A 20,398-nucleotide genomic window follows, 5' to 3' on the forward strand; every position below is an offset into this window, starting at 1 on the left:
ACAGGAGGAACTGTTCCATTCTGGAAACATCAGACAGGAGGAACTGTTCTATTCTGGAAACATCAGACACCAGGAACTGTTCCATTCTGGAAACATCAGACAGGAGGAACAGTTCCATTCTGGAAACATCAGACAGGAGGAACAGTTCCATTCTGGAAACATCAGACACCAGGAACTGTTCCATTCTGGAAACATCAGACAGGAGGAACTGTTCCATTCTGGAAACATCAGACAGGAGGAACTGTTCCATTCTGGAAACATCAGACAGGAGGAACTGTTCCATTCTGGAAACATCAGACAGGAGGAACTGTTCCATTCTGGAAACATCAGACAGGAGGAACTGTTCCATTCTGGAAACATCAGACACCAGGAACTGTTCCATTCTGGAAACATCAGACACCAGGAACTGTTCCATTCTGGAAACATCAGACAGGAGGAACTGTTCCGTTCTGGAAACATCAGACAGGAGGAACTGTTCGATTCTGGAAACATCAGACAGGAGGAACTGTTCCATTCTGGAAACATCAGACAGGAGGAACTGTTCCATTCTGGAAACATCAGACACCAGGAACTGTTCCATTCTGGAAACATCAGACAGGAGGAACTGTTCCATTCTGGAAACATCAGACACCAGGAATTGTTCCATTCTGGAAACATCAGACAGGAGGAACTGTTCCATTCTGGAAACATCAGACAGGAGGATCTGTTCCATTCTGGAAACATCAGACAGGAGGAACTGTTCCATTCTGGAAACATCAGACAGGAGGAACTGTTCCGTTCTGTAAACATCAGACAGGAGGAACTGTTCCATTCTGGAAACATCAGACAGGAGGAACTGTTCCATTCTGGAAACATCAGACAGGAGGAACTGTTCCATTCTAGAAACATCAGACAGGAGGAACTGTTCCATTCTGTAAACATCAGACAGGAGGAACTGTTCCATTCTGGAAACATCAGCATGTTCTTAGAACAGTATGAAAGAACAGGCTGTGCTTCCATCTAAACAAGCAGTGTGTTCTCCCACCTCCTCAGCTATGGCAGCAGGCCACAGAAGCAAGCTACATAAGCTGTTGTGGTAACACTTTACTTGATATCCAGCGTCATAACACACTCATAATATGTCATAACACCCATGACCTACTTATTTACAGTACACCTCTTGTGACAGTGTTATTTCATGGCAGGTTATGACACCTATATAAGTATCAAAACCCACATTTATTCAAACCTGTTACCACTGTTGTCTCATACAACAAATCACCCATCATGATAACTGCTTAGTTTGAACTTATACGCTTATCACTCGTCTCATACTCACGATGACATGACTGAAAACCTAAGTGCACATTACATACATACATATGGAATACTTACAGCTAAGTAGTCAGGTCCAACGTTAATGACACCATTTATAAAGATCAGCAAAGAAGACTATCAAATAAATAACACAAATACTGGGCTAGATTGTTCCAAAGAAATTGGGAAATTTTATTATTTTATACTAATACAATTGAAGAAAAATAAAGACATTTTGTAAAACAAATATTTTCTTCTCTCAAAAAGATAGTGAAACTTCCAGCAAGACAATAACCCCAAGCACACATCAAAATACACAAAGAAATGTTAATCAACCACAAAATAAAATAAACATTTTGCAATAGCCATCTCATTCTCCGGAACTTGAAGAGGGCCGTCCCTAAGCGCAGATGAAGGATATCAACGGTCTATGATCCCTCCCAACGTGTTCTCCAATCTGATACATTTTAGAAAAAAAAGGCTCAGTGCCATTATACTCAATAGGTGAGGGATTGAAAACATCTGAAGGGGAAAAAAATATTACTTACAAAACAAAATGTATTTCTCTGAGCAATTGTATTAGTATAAAATATTTGTATTAATTTTTGTTTTGCATCATTGGACAGGAAAATGCAATATAGCCCAGAACTTTTTGGCTCATCTTTGGACCGGACTGTATACTGTACTTGGTTGGCAGGGCATCATATTCACCCAGGTAAGATAATATGGTCTTGTGCTGGTTGATGTGTGGGAGCTGTGATACAGAGGGTAGGCTACCATATCAAGTCCAAGACCTCACACCCACCATCTCTGTGTACATTACATAAATGCATTTAGTTACACAACGTCTTCATGCCATAGCCTGCAATGAATCACCATTTCCTGGCTGGGATACAGTCCCCTCTTAGTGAAATAACCCACTAAATCTAGACAGCAGACATACAATGCACCATATTAGTTTTATACCTTGATATGTTCAACCAAGACAAGTATACAAGACTGTTGTTTTAATATAAAAAAATAGATATATTTACAGTTTCAACAAAATGTGTTACAGCACTGTGTGTAATTGCAAACTGTATGGAGAAACAGTCATGTAGAAAACTCTACAGAAACAAACAACTATTTCATAATTGGGATTCACTGCCATCTGGTGGCTTCAAAGAGAACACTAGTGTTCACCCCCTCACTACAGAGAGTAAATTATGTTTTATCTATTCCCTGAATGGCAACTCTAGACCCGCTTCCCTTAAGGGCAACTCTAGACCCGCTTCCCTTAAGGGCAACTCTAGACCCGCTTCCCTTAAGGGCAACTCTAGACCCGCTTCCCTTAAGGGCAACTCTAGACCCGCTTCCCTTAAGGGCAACTCTAGACCCGCTTCCCTTAAGGGCAACTCTAGACCCGCTTCCCTTAAGGGCAACTCTAGACCCGCTTCCCTTAAGGGCAACTCTAGACCCGCTTCCCTTAAGGGCAACTCTAGACCCGCTTCCCTTAAGGGCAACTCTAGACCCGCTTCCCTTAAGGGCAACTCTAGACCCGCTTCCCTTAAGGGCAACTCTAGACCCGCTTCCCTTAAGGGCAACTCTAGACCCGCTTCCCTTAAGGGCAACTCTAGACCCGCTTCCCTTAAGGGCAACTCTAGACCCGCTTCCCTTAAGGGCAACTCTAGACCCGCTTCCCTTTGCAGAATCGCTGTAATTATCTGTTCATTTTACATGTAAGATGGCACTCTTTCTAGAAATAAAAAAAGCAGTAGAAGAACATTGAGGATTTGATTTATGGAGAAATATCAGTTTACATGAATGACGTAGCTATTTATACAGACATCCCTTCTGGCTGAATTTAAAAGGACCAAAAGTCAAGGATGTTGTATTGAACATATAGAGAAGAAGTCTTACAGCAGAGGGATAGGTAACATGCCTCCACAGAGTAGGGCCAATCATTCGCATTTAAACAGTTTAGAGAGTGAATCAAGAGACGTGTGTGTTTGATCTCACTCAGGAATCATTGGTTAATCTAAACAGTTTGACAGCGCCTGCATCGCTACCCCACTCAGGAATCATTAGGTAATCCAACCAGTTTGACAGTGCCTGAATCGCTACCCCACTCAGGAATCATTAGGTAATCCAAACAGTTTGACAGTGCCTGCCTCACTATCCCACTCAGGAATCATTAGGTAATCCAAACAGTTTGACAGCGCCTGCATCGCTACCCCACTCAGGAATCATTAGGTAATCCAACCAGTTTGACAGCGCCTGACTCACTATCCCACTCAGGAATCATTAGGTAATCCAAACAGTTTGACAGCGCCTGCCTCACTACCCCACTCAGGAATCATTAGGTAATCCAACCAGTTTGACAGTGCCTGAATCGCTACCCCACTCAGGAATCATTAGGTAATCCAAACAGTTTGACAGTGCCTGCCTCACTATCCCACTCAGGAATCATTAGGTAATCCAAACAGTTTGACAGCGCCTGCATCGCTACCCCACTCAGGAATCATTAGGTAATCCAAACAGCTTGACAGCGCCTGCATCGCTACCCCACTCAGGAATCATTAGGTAATCTAAACAGTTTGACAGCGCCTGACTCACTACCCCACTCAGAAATCATTAGGTAATCCAAACAGTTTGACAGCGCCTGCCTCACTATCCCATTCAGGAATCATTAGGCAATCTAAACAGTTTGACTGTGCCTGCATCGCTACCCCACTCAGGAATCATTAGGTAATCCAAACAGTTTGACAGCGCCTGCATCGCTACCCCACTCAGGAATCATTAGGTAATCCAAACAGTTTGACAGCGCCTGCATCGCTACCCCACTCAGGAATCATTAGGTAATCCAAACAGTTTGACAGTGCCAGACTCTCTATTGTTGTCGTACTTCCCTTCCTTGTCATCACATGCGTAGGCCAGCAGCGGTCTCTTAGGATGCCAGGCTACTGTGAACGTAGGAGACTCACACTGGACCTCCCACAGCTTCTCTCCTGCATAAACACAAAACAAAGAAGAGGATACTGAGGAAGGATGAAATCAAATTAAAGAGGACTTGATTCTTGCCAAGGACTATGTGGCATAGTGTGGGCTTGTTGTGTGGATCGTACATTCCACAGGGAGCAGAGGGAATTATTCTTGCACATCCAATTCTGGTTTCTTTATGTATCCACAGAAAGTTGTATTGACTTTCTTCAACTAACCTGTTTCAACCTCAGATCAGAAAGAACCGGATGTTGCAGATGGCCGAAAATGACAAAGTACTGTAGATTCAAAACTAAAGTACAAGACTGAAGGATTGTTTTTGGCTGAAGACACAGCAGATGAATCATTTGCATCACTGTCCAAAACAAAGACTGAAACTGGAGGGTACCTTTAGTGTTGACAGTCGCCGTGCACTTCGTTGTTCTAACGTCCCAGATGCGTATGGTCTTGTCCCCTGATGCAGTGACAAACACGTCTGGGTTGGTAGGATGCCAACACAGCTGATCAACCCTGTCTCCGTGGCCTCTGTAGTTGTTCTCTTTCACCTGTAAGGGGTTGATATAGGCAAAAACAGCTAGCAATCAACAAATGGCTAGCTGTGTGCTACGGGGGAGGTGGCTACCACTAAAAGTAACTGCAACTACTAAGTTAACTAGGCTAGCTGGATCCGCATAAAACATAGCATCTAGTTAGCTAGCTAGCATGTTCTTCCATTCGCAGTCTGATCATAAAGTTAGAAAATGAATCGATATCTGCTAGATAACAAAGTGCGTGTATTATTTTTGGAGGCTGCATGTTGCCAGATACCACTGGGGAGGTGTTTTGTTAGCCTTGCACTAGCACGCTTGGTTCATTCATTCCATGTTTACTAGCGTCGATAACATACTACCAAGCTAGCTAGCAACTTACCAAACGGTCTTTTTCCAAGACAAATACGCTTGCTGTTTTATCAAAAGATCCAGATGCCAACCTCCTGCCGTCGCAACTCTATGCTACTGAATTAACTTTAGCGGTATGCGCAGGGAATTCCCTGCTTTTGTTGTTATTTCTGAAACTCTCTTGCATCTCTTGATAATATCTGGACGTCATTTTGGAAGACGCTACCTACCACGTTACGACGCTACAGGGGGTGTTTGCTCTAGTGACAGTAATTTGTTATGTTTTTGGATTACCAATGGCTAAATCGTGGATTATAAACGAATATGCCATCATTGTCTAAAAAGTTCAATGGTTTTGATTAAACAGTGAAAACAAATACGAAATAGAGCCCCACAGTGGAGGAATCATAATACCCATAACACCTAGCGGTCAATCAGGGAAATGGTTCCAATCCAGCTCTACAGTAGCTGGCAGAATGCACATATAATTGTTGCGAACACCATTATACCAAAAAAGAAGTAGAAATGGTTCCAATCATTTTTGCGCCATACATTTTTCCCATGGGGGATTTTATTAACACTTAAAACAAAGGGCTGTGTTTCGTGTAGGCTTACCCTGGTGTGATATTTTGATAACCATGACAAGATGACTTTTAACAATATATTCAGCTCTATTTACTGTCAGATTTGAAGATCCTAATTAACATCAAAGTAGACATCTTGCAAATCTACAAATCCTTACAAGCTCCTGCCCGTCATCACTAGATGATGCTTTTGCTAACAGGTATTGTGTCAATTTAAAACAGTTTACAGAATTGACCATTTAAAGAAATGTAGCCAATTTATTTATTACTACATTTAGCTAACATTAGGTAGTTAATCCAGAGATTTTTTACCTTTGAGTCGATTCGTCAGTCTTGTCCAGATCATCATGGCATTTGAAGTTCTTTATGATAGCCACAAGAGTAGCTAATTAGCATTTCATTTTTGGGGGGTAAATACAAGTGAATATATTGATAAAAGTCAAAACGTCACACCAGGGTAAACCTACACGAAACACAGCCCTAAAATATTATAATATTAGTAATATATTACACATAAGATGGAGAAATAGATTCAAGTACAAGTCTTGTCATTTGAATAGTAATTTTATTTCAGACAAGTGATGAATGAACATCAATGTAAATGTAAAAAAAAAAAAACTTAACACTTAAAATCCCAAACACACACAAAATCAAGATTCACACAAACTCAGTCCAGTAATTATCTTTTCCATCAGCTGCTTGCCTGACAAAGATGAAATTGAGAAAATGGTAATCGGTTTAAGACGTAGTAAATCTGGAAAATAAGATTTCCTTTCATTTTGATGAAAGAAGGCTTCATAGAAATGACTTACAATAGTCAACACTCTCAATGTTGTTTCTATGTTTTTAAGAAACATTTACAATGTCATGATGGGTGTGAGTGACTGTCCTATGAGCCTTCAAATGTATTTATTTCTTAGATTAAGTTGCTGTATCAGTTAAGTTTGCATACGGTGTAATCCAGTTGTTTTAGGTTGTACTAGATATCTGAAAGCATTACCTACTAACATAATACAGGTGGGGAATACACACAGGACGAAATCAGGTTACAGCCGTAATGAAACAATAGGAGTATACCAGCAAATATGAACAAAGCACCTTATACAGCTTGGGAACGTAGGTGGAAGACATTTACAAATGTTGTCCCATTGCATGAAGATGATACTATATCATGTTTTCCCTTCAAATACAATTTAGGATAGTCAAGAGGCAAGTGTGTCTAATACGAGGTAGACTGAATACACAAGCACCTAATTCCTCAAGGATGGTAGGCTACTTTGATTGAAATACGTGCATGGCTTTCATTTGCATCCCTACGCTGTATTTGCATTGATTACACATTAAAGATAGATAGTTCACAAACTGAAACAGAGCTCCAGTTTTGAAATAGCAAAAGTGCCTTAATAATGTGCAATATCCGTATCCTATTTGCTTAGGATGACCCAGATCTTAAACATTGTTCTTTATCGATGTTTAGGTGGTGCTTCTGCTGCGAAAAGTAAGCAGTGACTTTACTGAAAGTCTTACAGTAGGGTAGTGTCTTCTTTAGGTTCAGGAAGAGCAAGGAAGAAGCAGAACTAGAATCAAATAAGTTTGTGCCATATATTAGAAGTATCATTCAACTCCTGTTAGAGAGAGCGAGATATAGAGACAGACAGAGAAAGAGAGACAGAGAGACAGAGACAGACAGAGAAAGAGAGACATAGAGACAGACAGAGAAAGAGAGACATAGACACAGACAGAGAAAGAGAGACATAGAGACAGACAGAGAAAGAGAGACAGAGACATATAGAGACAGAAAGAGAAATAGAGACAGACAGAGAAAGAGAGATACTGGTCAAATAAAAAGGTTGTATTCTAAAAGAGTGCATTAGATGATGACACAAAGCCACATCAGATCGAGAGAGTTTGTGCATAAAATAAAATAACCTAAAGCTTTTATAATTAAATGTCTCTAACTGCAGATAACTGAGATTCTGTGCAAATTGTGCAGGGACCTCTAGAGCCGACCTTCAACACTCTGCATCCGTGTTCCCGTTCCCGCTGAGTGGGTTGGGCACTGCGGAGAGGCTGGGAGAGAGTGTGGCATGCGTGTCCGACTCTACAGTCAGGCCCGGGTTAAGATGGCTGATTCCGTTGGGCTGTGGTGCCCATTTCTCAGGCTTCTGCTTCTCAGGCTCCGCCCCACTGTTAGAACACACAACACGGGTGTCCTCCTTCAAAAGTCCTTCACATTTTCCTACATGTATTTTGCACCAACAAAGTCTTTGAACGAATCCTTTTGTTTGAAAATAAGCAAATTGCCCACTTTGATTCTTATGGTAAAAAACACAAATAAATGTTTTATTGTCACACACCGAATAGGTGCAGTGAAATGTTTTGTTTTACAGGGTCAGCCATAGTAGTAGGGCGCCCCTGGAGCAAATGAGGGTTAAGTGCCTTGCTCAAGGGCACATTGAAAGATTTTTCACCATGTCGGCTCAGGTATTCAAACTAGCGACCTTTCGGTTACTGACCCAGCGTAGTTGTGCCTATCATATATGGGCCAATTTAGCTGAAATAATTGACATGAGGATGGTCACCATAATAGATGTACATTACCTGACAATGCATCCATTGGTGACAGGTGCCTCAGAGTAGACTTCTTTCTCAGACAAAGAAGTACGGGACCTCCTGTCCAGCCAGGACCCTGCTTGGGGCTCTTGGCAAGAGTCTGACCTGCGCCTGGCTGCTACGGCTGGGCCGGGGCCCCTTCCGCTGGGGGAGGCTGGCTCTCTGGGGCTCTGCCCAGGCCCTGGCCCTGTAGGCCCCTCTGGCTCTTTGCCAGAGCTGTTGGAGCTGTGGGAACTCTGGCTGTGCCTCCCGTTCAGGCTGTCAGAGGACGAAACCTTGCTTATTTGTCCGTCCCTGCTCTCATCTGAGGGATCGAGACAAAGGGGTTAGTAGAGACATGATGTAAAAGAACAGCATGTTCACTCTCTCTGTGGGTTATTATCTCCTGTAGATTACTATATGATCTAGGAGCATAAACAATCACATATTTGATGGGCATTTCACAAAGTAAACAGTAATGCAAGCTTTTACTAGCCACACTGTAGGCCTAACATCTAACCATAGGTTCAGTACATTGTAGGCCTAACATCTAACCATCCAGTACACTGTAGGCCTAACACCTAACCATAGGTTCAGTACACTGTAGGCCTAACACCTAACCATAGGTTCAGTACACTGTAGGCCTAACATCTAACCATCCAGTACACTGTAGGCCTAACATCTAACCATCCAGTACACTGTAGGCCTAACATCTAACCATAGGTTCAGTACACTGTAGGCCTAACATCTAACCATAGGTTCAGTACACTGTAGGCCTAACATCTAACCATAGGTTCAGTACACTGTAGGCCTAACATCTAACCATCCAGTACACTGTAGGCCTAACATCTAACCATAGGTTCAGTACACTGTAGGCCTAACATCTAACCATAGGTTCAGTACACTGTAGGCCTAACATCTAACCATAGGTCCAGTACACTGTAGGCCTAACATCTAACCATAAGTTCAGTACACTGTAGGCCTAACATCTAAACATCCAGTACACTGTAGGCCTAACATCTAACCATAGGTTCAGTACACTGTAGGCCTAACATCTAACCATAGGTCCAGTACACTGTAGGCCTAACATCTAACCATAGGTTCAGTAGACTGTAGGCCTAACATCTAACCATAGGTTCAGTACACTGTAGACCTAACATCTAACCATCCAGTACACTGTAGGCCTAACATCTAACCATAGGTTCAGTACACTGTAGGCCTAACATCTAAACATCCAGTACACTGTAGGCCTAACATCTAACCATAGGTCCAGTACACTGTAGGCCTAACATCTAACCATAGGTACAGTACACTGTAGGCCTAACATCTAACCATAGGTTAAGTAGACTGTAGGCCTAACAACTAGCCATCCAGTACACTGTAGGCCTAACATCTAACCATCCAGTACACTGTAGGCCTAACATCTAACCATAGGTTCAGTACACTGTAGGCCTAACATCTAAACATCCAGTACACTGTAGGCCTAACATCTAACCATAGGTTCAGTACACTGTAGGCCTAACATCTAACCATAGGTCCAGTACACTGTAGGCCTAACATCTAACCATAGGTTCAGTAGACTGTAGGCCTAACATCTAACCATAGGTTCAGTACACTGTAGACCTAACATCTAACCATCCAGTACACTGTAGGCCTAACATCTAACCATAGGTTCAGTACACTGTAGGCCTAACATCTAAACATCCAGTACACTGTAGGCCTAACATCTAACCATAGGTCCAGTACACTGTAGGCCTAACATCTAACCATAGGTTCAGTACACTGTAGGCCTAACATCTAACCATAGGTTCAGTACACTGTAGGCCTAACATCTAAACATAGGTTCAGTACACTGTAGGCCTAACATCTAAACATCCAGTACACTGTAGGCCTAACATCTAACCATAGGTCCAGTACACTGTAGGCCTAACATCTAACCATCCAGTACACTGTAGGCCTAACATCTAACCATAGGTTCAGTAGACTGTAGGCCTAACATCTAACCATAGGTCCAGTACACTGTAGGCCTAACATCTAACCATAGGTCCAGTACACTGTAGGCCTAACATCTAACCATCCAGTACACTGTAGACCTAACATCTAACCATCCAGTACACTGTAGGCCTAACATCTAACCATAGGTTCAGTAGACTGTAGGCCTAACAACTAGCCATCCAGTACACTGTAGGCCTAACATCTAACCATCCAGTACACTGTAGGCCTAACATCTAACCATAGGTTCAGTACACTGTAGGCCTAACATCTAAACATCCAGTACACTGTAGGCCTAACATCTAACCATAGGTTCAGTACACTGTAGGCCTAACATCTAACCATAGGTCCAGTACACTGTAGGCCTAACATCTAACCATAGGTTCAGTAGACTGTAGGCCTAACATCTAACCATAGGTTCAGTACACTGTAGACCTAACATCTAACCATCCAGTACACTGTAGGCCTAACATCTAACCATAGGTTCAGTACACTGTAGGCCTAACATCTAAACATCCAGTACACTGTAGGCCTAACATCTAACCATAGGTCCAGTACACTGTAGGCCTAACATCTAACCATAGGTTCAGTACACTGTAGGCCTAACATCTAACCATAGGTTCAGTACATTGTAGGCCTAACATCTAAACATAGGTTCAGTACACTGTAGGCCTAACATCTAAACATCCAGTACACTGTAGGCCTAACATCTAACCATAGGTCCAGTACACTGTAGGCCTAACATCTAACCATCCAGTACACTGTAGGCCTAACATCTAACCATAGGTTCAGTAGACTGTAGGCCTAACATCTAACCATAGGTCCAGTACACTGTAGGCCTAACATCTAACCATAGGTCCAGTACACTGTAGGCCTAACATCTAACCATCCAGTACACTGTAGACCTAACATCTAACCATCCAGTACACTGTAGGCCTAACATCTAACCATCCAGTACACTGTAGGCCTAACATCTAACCATAGGTTCAGTACACTGTAGGCCTAACATCTAACCATAGGTTCAGTACACTGTAGACCTAACATCTAACCATAGGTTCAGTACACTGTAGGCCTAACATCTAACCATAGGTTCAGTAGACTGTAGGCCTAACATCTAACCATCCAGTACACTGTAGGCCTAACATCTAACCATAGGTTCAGTACACTGTAGGCCTAACATCTAACCATAGGTTCAGTACACTGTAGGCCTAACATCTAACCATAGGTTCAGTACACTGTAGGCCTAACATCTAACCATAGGTCCAGTACACTGTAGGCCTAACATCTAACCATCCAGTACACTGTAGGCCTAACATCTAACCATCCAGTACACTGTAGGCCTAACATCTAACCATAGGTTCAGTACACTATAGGCCTAACATCTAACCATAGGTTCAGTAGACTGTAGGCCTAACATCTAACCATAGGTCCAGTACACTGTAGGCCTAACATCTAACCATAGGTCCAGTACACTGTAGGCCTAACATCTAACCATAGGTTCAGTACACTGTAGGCCTAACATCTAACCATCCAGTACACTGTAGGCCTAACATCTAACCATAGGTTCAGTACACTGTAGGCCTAACATCTAAACATCCAGTACACTGTAGGCCTAACATCTAACCATAGGTTCAGTACACTGTAGGCCTAACATCTAACCATAGGTCCAGTACACTGTAGGCCTAACATCTAACCATAGGTTCAGTAGACTGTAGGCCTAACATCTAACCATAGGTTCAGTACACTGTAGACCTAACATCTAACCATCCAGTACACTGTAGGCCTAACATCTAACCATAGGTTCAGTACACTGTAGGCCTAACATCTAAACATCCAGTACACTGTAGGCCTAACATCTAACCATAGGTCCAGTACACTGTAGGCCTAACATCTAACCATAGGTTCAGTACACTGTAGGCCTAACATCTAAACATAGGTTCAGTACACTGTAGGCCTAACATCTAAACATCCAGTACACTGTAGGCCTAACATCTAACCATAGGTCCAGTACACTGTAGGCCTAACATCTAACCATCCAGTACACTGTAGGCCTAACATCTAACCATAGGTTCAGTAGACTGTAGGCCTAACATCTAACCATAGGTCCAGTACACTGTAGGCCTAACATCTAACCATCCAGTACACTGTAGACCTAACATCTAACCATCCAGTACACTGTAGGCCTAACATCTAACCATCCAGTACACTGTAGGCCTAACATCTAACCATAGGTTCAGTACACTGTAGGCCTAACATCTAACCATAGGTTCAGTACACTGTAGACCTAACATCTAACCATAGGTTCAGTACACTGTAGGCCTAACATCTAACCATAGGTTCAGTAGACTGTAGTCCTAACATCTAACCATCCAGTACACTGTAGGCCTAACATCTAACCATCCAGTACACTGTAGGCCTAACATCTAACCATAGGTTCAGTACACTGTAGGCCTAACATCTAACCATAGGTTCAGTACACTGTAGGCCTAACATCTAACCATAGGTTCAGTACACTGTAGGCCTAACATCTAACCATAGGTCCAGTACACTGTAGGCCTAACATCTAACCATCCAGTACACTGTAGGCCTAACATCTAACCATCCAGTACACTGTAGGCCTAACATCTAACCATCCAGTACACTGTAGGCCTAACATCTAACCATCCAGTACACTGTAGGCCTAACATCTAACCATAGGTTCAGTACACTATAGGCCTAACATCTAACCATAGGTTCAGTACACTGTAGGCCTAACATCTAACCATCCAGTGCACTGTAGGCCTAACATCTAACCATAGGTTCAGTACACTATAGGCCTAACATCTAACCATAGGTTCAGTACACTATAGGCCTAACATCTAACCATCCAGTACACTGTAGGCCTAACATCTAACCATAGGTCCAGTACACTATAGGCCTAACATCTAACCATCCAGTACACTGTAGGCCTAACATCTAACCATAGGTTCAGTACACTATAGGCCTAACATCTAACCATCCAGTACACTGTAGGCCTAACATCTAACCATCCAGTACACTGTAGGCCTAACATCTAACCATAGGTTCAGTACACTATAGGCCTAACATCTAACCATCCAGTACACTGTAGGCCTAACATCTAACCATCCAGTACACTGTAGGCCTAACATCTAACCATCCAGTACACTGTAGGCCTAACATCTAACCATCCAGTACACTGTAGGCCTAACATCTAACCATCCAGTACACTGTAGGCCTAACATCTAACCATCCAGTACACTGTAGGCCTAACATCTAACCATAGGTTCAGTACACTATAGGCCTAACATCTAACCATCCAGTATACTGTAGGCCTAACATCTAACCATCCAGTACACTGTAGGCCTAACATCTAACCATAGGTTCAGTACACTATAGGCCTAACATCTAACCATCCAGTACACTGTAGGCCTAACATCTAACCATCCAGTACACTGTAGGCCTAACATCTAACCATCCAGTACACTGTAGGCCTAACATCTAACCATAGGTTCAGTACACTATAGGCCTAACATCTAACCATCCAGTACACTGTAGGCCTAACATCTAACCATAGGTTCAGTACACTATAGGCCTAACATCTAACCATCCAGTACACTATAGGCCTAACATCTAACCATAGGTTCAGTACACTATAGGCCTAACATCTAACCATAGGTTCAGTACACTGTAGGCCTAACATCTAACCATCCAGTACACTGTAGGCCTAACATCTAACCATAGGTTCAGTACACTATAGGCCTAACATCTAACCATAGGTTCAGTACACTATAGGCCTAACATCTAACCATCCAGTACACTGTAGGCCTAACATCTAACCATAGGTTCAGTACACTATAGGCCTAACATCTAACCATCCAGTACACTGTAGGCCTAACATCTAACCATAGGTTCAGTACACTATAGGCCTAACATCTAACCATCCAGTACACTATAGGCCTAACATCTAACCATAGGTTCAGTACACTGTAGGCCTAACATCTAACCATAGGTTCAGTACACTATAGGCCTAACATCTAACCATCCAGTACACTATAGGCCTAACATCTAACCATCCAGTACACTGTAGGCCTAACATCTAACCATAGGTTCAGTACACTGTAGGCCTAACATCTAACCATCCAGTACACTGTAGGCCTAACATCTAACCATAGGTTCAGTACACTATAGGCCTAACATCTAACCATAGGTTCAGTACACTGTAGGCCTAACATCTAACCATCCAGTACACTGTAGGCCTAACATCTAACCATAGGTTCAGTACACTATAGGCCTAACATCTAACCATAGGTTCAGTACACTATAGGCCTAACATCTAACCATAGGTTCAGTACACTGTAGGCCTAACATCTAACCATCCAGTACACTGTAGGCCTAACATCTAACCATAGGTCCAGTACACTGTAGGCCTAACATCTAACCATAGGTTCAGTACACTGTAGGCCTAACATCTAACCATCCAGTACACTGTAGGCCTAACATCTAACCATAGGTTCAGTACACTGTAGGCCTAACATCTAACCATCCAGTACACTGTAGGCCTAACATCTAACCATAGGTTCAGTACACTGTAGGCCTAACATCTAACCATAGGTTCAGTACACTGTAGGCCTAACATCTAACCATAGGTTCAGTACACTGTAGGCCTAACATCTAACCATAGGTTCAGTACACTGTAGGCCTAACATCTAACCATAGGTTCAGTACACTGTAGGCCTAACATCTAACCATAGGTTCAGTACACTGTAGGCCTAACATCTAACCATAGGTCCAGTACACTGTAGGCCTAACATCTAACCATAGGTTCAGTACACTGTAGGCCTAACATCTAACCATCCAGTACACTGTAGGCCTAACATCTAACCATAGGTTCAGTACACTGTAGGCCTAACATCTAACCATCCAGTACACTGTAGGCCTAACATCTAACCATAGGTTCAGTACACTGTAGGCCTAACATCTAACCATAGGTTCAGTACACTGTAGGCCTAACATCTAACCATAGGTTCAGTACACTGTAGGCCTAACATCTAACCATAGGTTCAGTACACTGTAGGCCTAACATCTAACCATAGGTTCAGTACACTGTAGGCCTAACATCTAACCATAGGTTCAGTACACTGTAGGCCTAACATCTAACCATCCAGTACACTGTAGGCCTAACATCTAATCATCCAGTACACTGTAGGCCTAACATCTAACCATCCAGTACACTGTAGGCCAAACATCTAACCATCCAGTACACTGTAGGCCTAACATCTAACCATCCAGTACACTGTAGGCCTAACATCTAATCATCCAGTACACTGTAGGCCTAACATCTAACCATCCAGTACACTGTAGGCCTAACATCTAACCATCCAGTACACTGTAGGCCTAACATCTAACCATCCAGTACACTGTAGGCCTAACATCTAACCATCCAGTACACTGTAGGCCTAACATCTAACCATCCAGTACACTGTAGGCCTAACATCTAACCATCCAGTACACTGTAGGCCTAACATCTAACCATCCAGTACACTCGGTTGTCCCAGGACATATTCAAAGGCAAAGATATTCTAAGAACTGGATACAAAGACTGCACTGCATCATTCTTATTGAATTCACAACACTGTGAATGTGGCTCACCACTAATGAATAGTGACATCCTGTATGCCCTGGCCTATAGTTTAATGATTAGAGTACTGTGTGCATATGATCATGACAGGGTCTATTGAGCCCTCTGGTGGGGAAATGTAGAATAGTCAAGGCTAGAATGTGCATCTCTTTTTCAGCAGGCCGCTCGCATAGTCTGTATATACCCATCAGTGATGGTCGATGTCTTTTAAATGTTTTATGAGCATGAGCCTTATTTCTACTATTTCTGTCAATCATATTCACATCAATAGGTTTAGGCTACTACATGATACTAGAATGTCCCCTATACCCGTCATGAGGTGGCTACAACCTAGCCTATGAATGAAAGTTTACAACGTAGGTGCATAGGTCGAGATAATTTTTTGAGTAATCAAGGTGACAGACAGTGACACATTCAATACCGTCTTGCACACTCTTGCCTGCATCTAAGTTATCCAGGGTGTAATCATTAGTCCAACAGTTGCAAATGAGAGTTTCTATTGGACAAATTCAGGTATGTTTATCCCCGTTTCGTTACGTTTGCTTCCGTTTAAGAAATGTTTTTTTCAACATAATCGGCGGAATGAATACACCCCCGATCACACACAAATAGTTCACTTTCATAGCAACCCTCATAATAACAGCATGATCAGTTTGCTCATTGTATACATAATTCCTTCTCGCAACTATCTACGCGCTCTCCTCCTCTCACCTATTCCCTTCGCTTGTGGACTTCGGTGCACAACACATCAGCTGTCTGTGACCAGGCGAAAAAACCTTTCCAAGACAAACCTTCATATCATGACCGCTAACCGCTACACACAGCCTACATGGTTGTCACGTCATAGTCACCATAGCTACTAGAACTAACACGTTAGTAAACCCGCTACAATCATGCAGTACAGTGTACAGTCAGCAGCAAGCAGTTTAGCAGATACACCGGGGGGCCCCGGTGGCAATAAATTAATGAAATCAAAAGCTTACCTTGACTTGGAATAGTTCCAGTGTTAGATAGCCAGCTAGCTAACATAGCATCCCTCTCTGTTTGAGATGGGTGTTTGAGTAGGCTAAACTAGCTAGCTGCATTCGATGCTAGCTAAGTAAGTGAAAGTGAAAAAAATATACTTTGAAATATAGCTAGCTCTCTCTCTCTTGCTCCTTAATTTTTGGAAGGAATACATTTGTTCAAAACTGTTGTCTTTCTCTCTCTCTGAGTCAACTAGTCACCACATTTTATGCACTGCAGTGCTAGCTAGCTGTATCTTATGCTTTCAGTACTAAATTCATTCTCTGATCCTTTGATTGGGTGGACAACATGTCAGTTCATGCTGCAAGAGCTCCTATAGGTTGGAGTACGTCCTCCGGAAGTTATCCTAATTACTGTGTACGTCTATGGAAGGGGGTGAGAACCATGAGCCTCCTAGATTTTTTATTGAAGTCAATGTAACCAGAGGAGGACGGAAGCTAGCTGTCCTCCGGCTACACCATGGTGCACCCTACAGAGTGCTGTTGAGGCTACTGTAGACATTCTTTGCAAAACAGTGTGTTTTAATCAGTTCCTTGGTGACATGAATATATTTTGTATAGTTTTATCTTTGTTTCACTATTTAGATTTTTATGAAATTCACTGAGGAGGATGGTCCTCCTCTGAGGAGACTCTACTGATACCCATTTTAGGAGAATGAAGAAAGCCAAAACAGATAAATGGTTTTGCTACCTCCTCCAGAGTCACAGGCCTGTTTACGTCTCCTCCTGAGGATGACCTCCAGCTCGCTGCTGACAGGGCTCTTCCCTGGGGGGGACGGGACCGACTCCTGAGACCCCCGACTGGGACTCTTCTTCACTGTCTCCTGGTGGGTCCAGAAATACAAGATGAAGGAAAAAGGAAACCGCACACTGCTCTTGATAGTATCACCGATATTTAATAAGCTTACGTATCGGCCACACGGCCTTCGTCAGAGCTTTTGGGGGTTGGGTCCAGAAATACAGACAACATGCTTTACAGTTGGTAACAGGTATAATTATATAACATATATGTTCCATCACTTCTTAAAAGCATATATGAGCTTTTATAATAAGGCTAATTAAATAAAAACAAAACACTTCATACCAGAATGCCTTTCAGTTCTTCCATGGCACTCTCCTGTGGCAGCTTTTCTTCCATTACTGAAGGTTTCTAGGGGTTGAGAGAATGGTATTAATCCATCAACTAAGTTAATAAACAGGAAATAACACATATTTTCTTTTGTGCTTACACATCGGGCCTGGCAGCTGGTGTTAGCTTTTATCACATAGCTGGTCCATATTAGAGAGAATAAAGGTAAAGCTGGAGGCCATTTTATAGATTTTTCTCCTCGGAGCCTGTAAATTGTCATGGTGATGGTGTCAATCAATATAAAATAAATGAAATGAAAGCTACAGCCATGTGGTGTCTGTCAGTCTACTACACTGTGAGGTAATCCATGGGCAATGTTCCACAAGGAGAAAGAGCCCATTCCAAAAGACAAACTGAAGACTGGTTTTAGTAAGAGATTAATAACAGAACTGCTATAATCCATTTCACTCTAGTACCATATGATGTGGATTATCCCTGTGATATGGGGTTAGCATGTCAGTTTTTTTGTTGGTGATTTTAGGATCCAGAGAGACTTCACTGTCACAAAATTGATGTAAAAGTCAATATACTCACTTTTACGACAACTCTCTTTGGGGAGACAGTCAGTTGATTAGAAAACATGACATGGTTGGAGACAGTCAGTTGATTAGAAAACATGACATGGTTGTAAAAATAAGGGAGGAATCAGTTTGAGTCTATATTTCCACAGTATGAGAACATTCAGTAGAGTCTATATTTCCACACTTTTCCAAGACAATTATTTAAACAAAACATGAACTGTTGACCTCTTCACCTTAGTGTCTCCTCCCTTGACAGGCCTCAGAACCACTCCATGTTTAATCCTCTCCATCATCTCATTGACTGCCTTCACTTTAACATCTGTACCTCCTTCTGTACCTCCTCCTACAGGACAAGTAGAGAGACAGAGGGTTACATGGACAATATTGTAAAGATGTGTGATTTTAAAATAAGAAATTCCTCAATTATGAAGGATTATTTCAATCATATTCTTGAAATTCTATATTATTCTGACAGGTGCAGATTTGATTCTAAGTGATTTCAAACATACCAGGAGCTTGCTCTAACTTAGGGGATCCCCCCTTTGAACCCTTGGATGATTTCCTCATGATTGCAATCAGTGAGCTATTGAATGAAGAGTGTAAATTAAAGTATGATTAGACAGATCGGTGGTTAGAGCATTAATTTCTCCCATGCAAGCCTGTACACAACATAATAACAGACTATTGTCTTACCTGAGGGGGTTGCATCGCGATGGGGGAGGGGGTGGAGGAGGGGGAGGGGGTGGTGGTGGGGGTGGAGGGGGCTGGGGAACAGGGGCGGGGGGTGGGGTGATCCCTGGTTTAGGGCCTGGTGAGGGCTCCGTGCTCTTCTGGACCTGCAGCAGCTCTTGCACTAAAGACATAAAAGACAGATGTGTTAGATGAAGCCTGGGTCACCAGTCTTTTAACAGGAGCAGATGGACAACGATCTATTCCACTGGTACTGCTGGAGACATATTCTTTCACAAAGCTACAGGAATAAAAGCTGTGGTTACCCACAGTGTGATGTGATTGACAGCCCGTAGGTGTCCTCCTCACCTCTTTTCTCTAGGTCACGGTTCTTCTTCTCTACCTCCTGCAGACGTCCCTCTGTCTCTCTCTTCTCCTCCTCCATCAGTTCCAGCTGGCTCTGCAGCTCGGCTATCTGCTGTTTCAGAGAGTACTCCTGTAGCTCAGCCTCCAGAGCCTTCACCTACATGGATATGAATGGAGACAACCAGTGTGTTTGAGATCCAGATTGACTATATTTTAGTTGGACTGTGCATAATCACTGATCTATAAATCTTTTTTCACCCCAAATAACTACTCATTATGTGATCAAGATGAGCAATTCTGTTTTTTTAACTTGTTGAAACTCTACGTTTTGGTCTCTAAAGACCTTCAGAGTTTTAAATTCCAAGCACCACAAGGTGAGACCATATAAGAGTGTGTGTTAATGTTCACTCTACAACACCTGGCATTTTGACAAAGAACATGTTGAAGTGCTGTGTACGAGAAGACTTGTGATTAAACACGTATTGATTTCACCGAAGCCCTTCTGTTGTATCCTCCTTGTTCTTCTGACAACACATCCTCTCCTCTCCCTTGCCGAGGATGGGCATTTTAGAACAAAGCTCTGCAGCTTTTACCTACCTTCTGGTGATGCAGCAGTCTCTCCTGCTCCAGAGTCTTGGTAACATTAGCCACGTCCTCCAGAGCCATGATCAGCTGCAGGCTGGGGTCAGCATTCTGCAGCAGGATCATACTCTGTCTGTTAGCCTCTTT

The 20,398-nt window shown here is 42.6% G+C and overlaps 1 protein-coding gene across 2 annotated transcripts in view; it reads right to left on the reverse strand.

The window, feature by feature from the left end:
- Window positions 1–1,460: 1,460 nt before the first annotated feature.
- Window positions 1,461–20,398, reverse strand: part of LOC129858491 (shootin-1-like) — a 39,496-nt gene continuing 20,558 nt past the window's right edge. The window contains exons 8-19 of one of the 2 annotated variants that reach the window (XM_055927759.1): window positions 20,267–20,398; window positions 19,673–19,826; window positions 19,328–19,487; window positions 19,144–19,217; window positions 18,868–18,977; window positions 18,648–18,662; window positions 18,069–18,134; window positions 17,676–17,808; window positions 8,339–8,654; window positions 6,050–7,924; window positions 4,664–4,820; window positions 1,461–4,283 (exon numbers count right to left, since the gene is read on the reverse strand). The exon at window positions 20,267–20,398 is cut by the window's right edge and continues 15 nt beyond it. In XM_055927759.1, the coding sequence (XP_055783734.1) occupies window positions 7,750–7,924; window positions 8,339–8,654; window positions 17,676–17,808; window positions 18,069–18,134; window positions 18,648–18,662; window positions 18,868–18,977; window positions 19,144–19,217; window positions 19,328–19,487; window positions 19,673–19,826; window positions 20,267–20,398 (1,335 nt within the window). In that variant the 3' untranslated portion in view covers window positions 1,461–4,283; window positions 4,664–4,820; window positions 6,050–7,749. The remainder of the gene's footprint in view (window positions 4,284–4,663; window positions 4,821–6,049; window positions 7,925–8,338; window positions 8,655–17,675; window positions 17,809–18,068; window positions 18,135–18,647; window positions 18,663–18,867; window positions 18,978–19,143; window positions 19,218–19,327; window positions 19,488–19,672; window positions 19,827–20,266) is intronic. The other variant, XM_055927760.1, reaches the window with a different exon arrangement.

Source organism: Salvelinus fontinalis, chromosome 6, assembly GCF_029448725.1.
Source record: "Salvelinus fontinalis isolate EN_2023a chromosome 6, ASM2944872v1, whole genome shotgun sequence".
Taxonomy (NCBI): Eukaryota; Metazoa; Chordata; class Actinopteri; order Salmoniformes; family Salmonidae; genus Salvelinus; species Salvelinus fontinalis.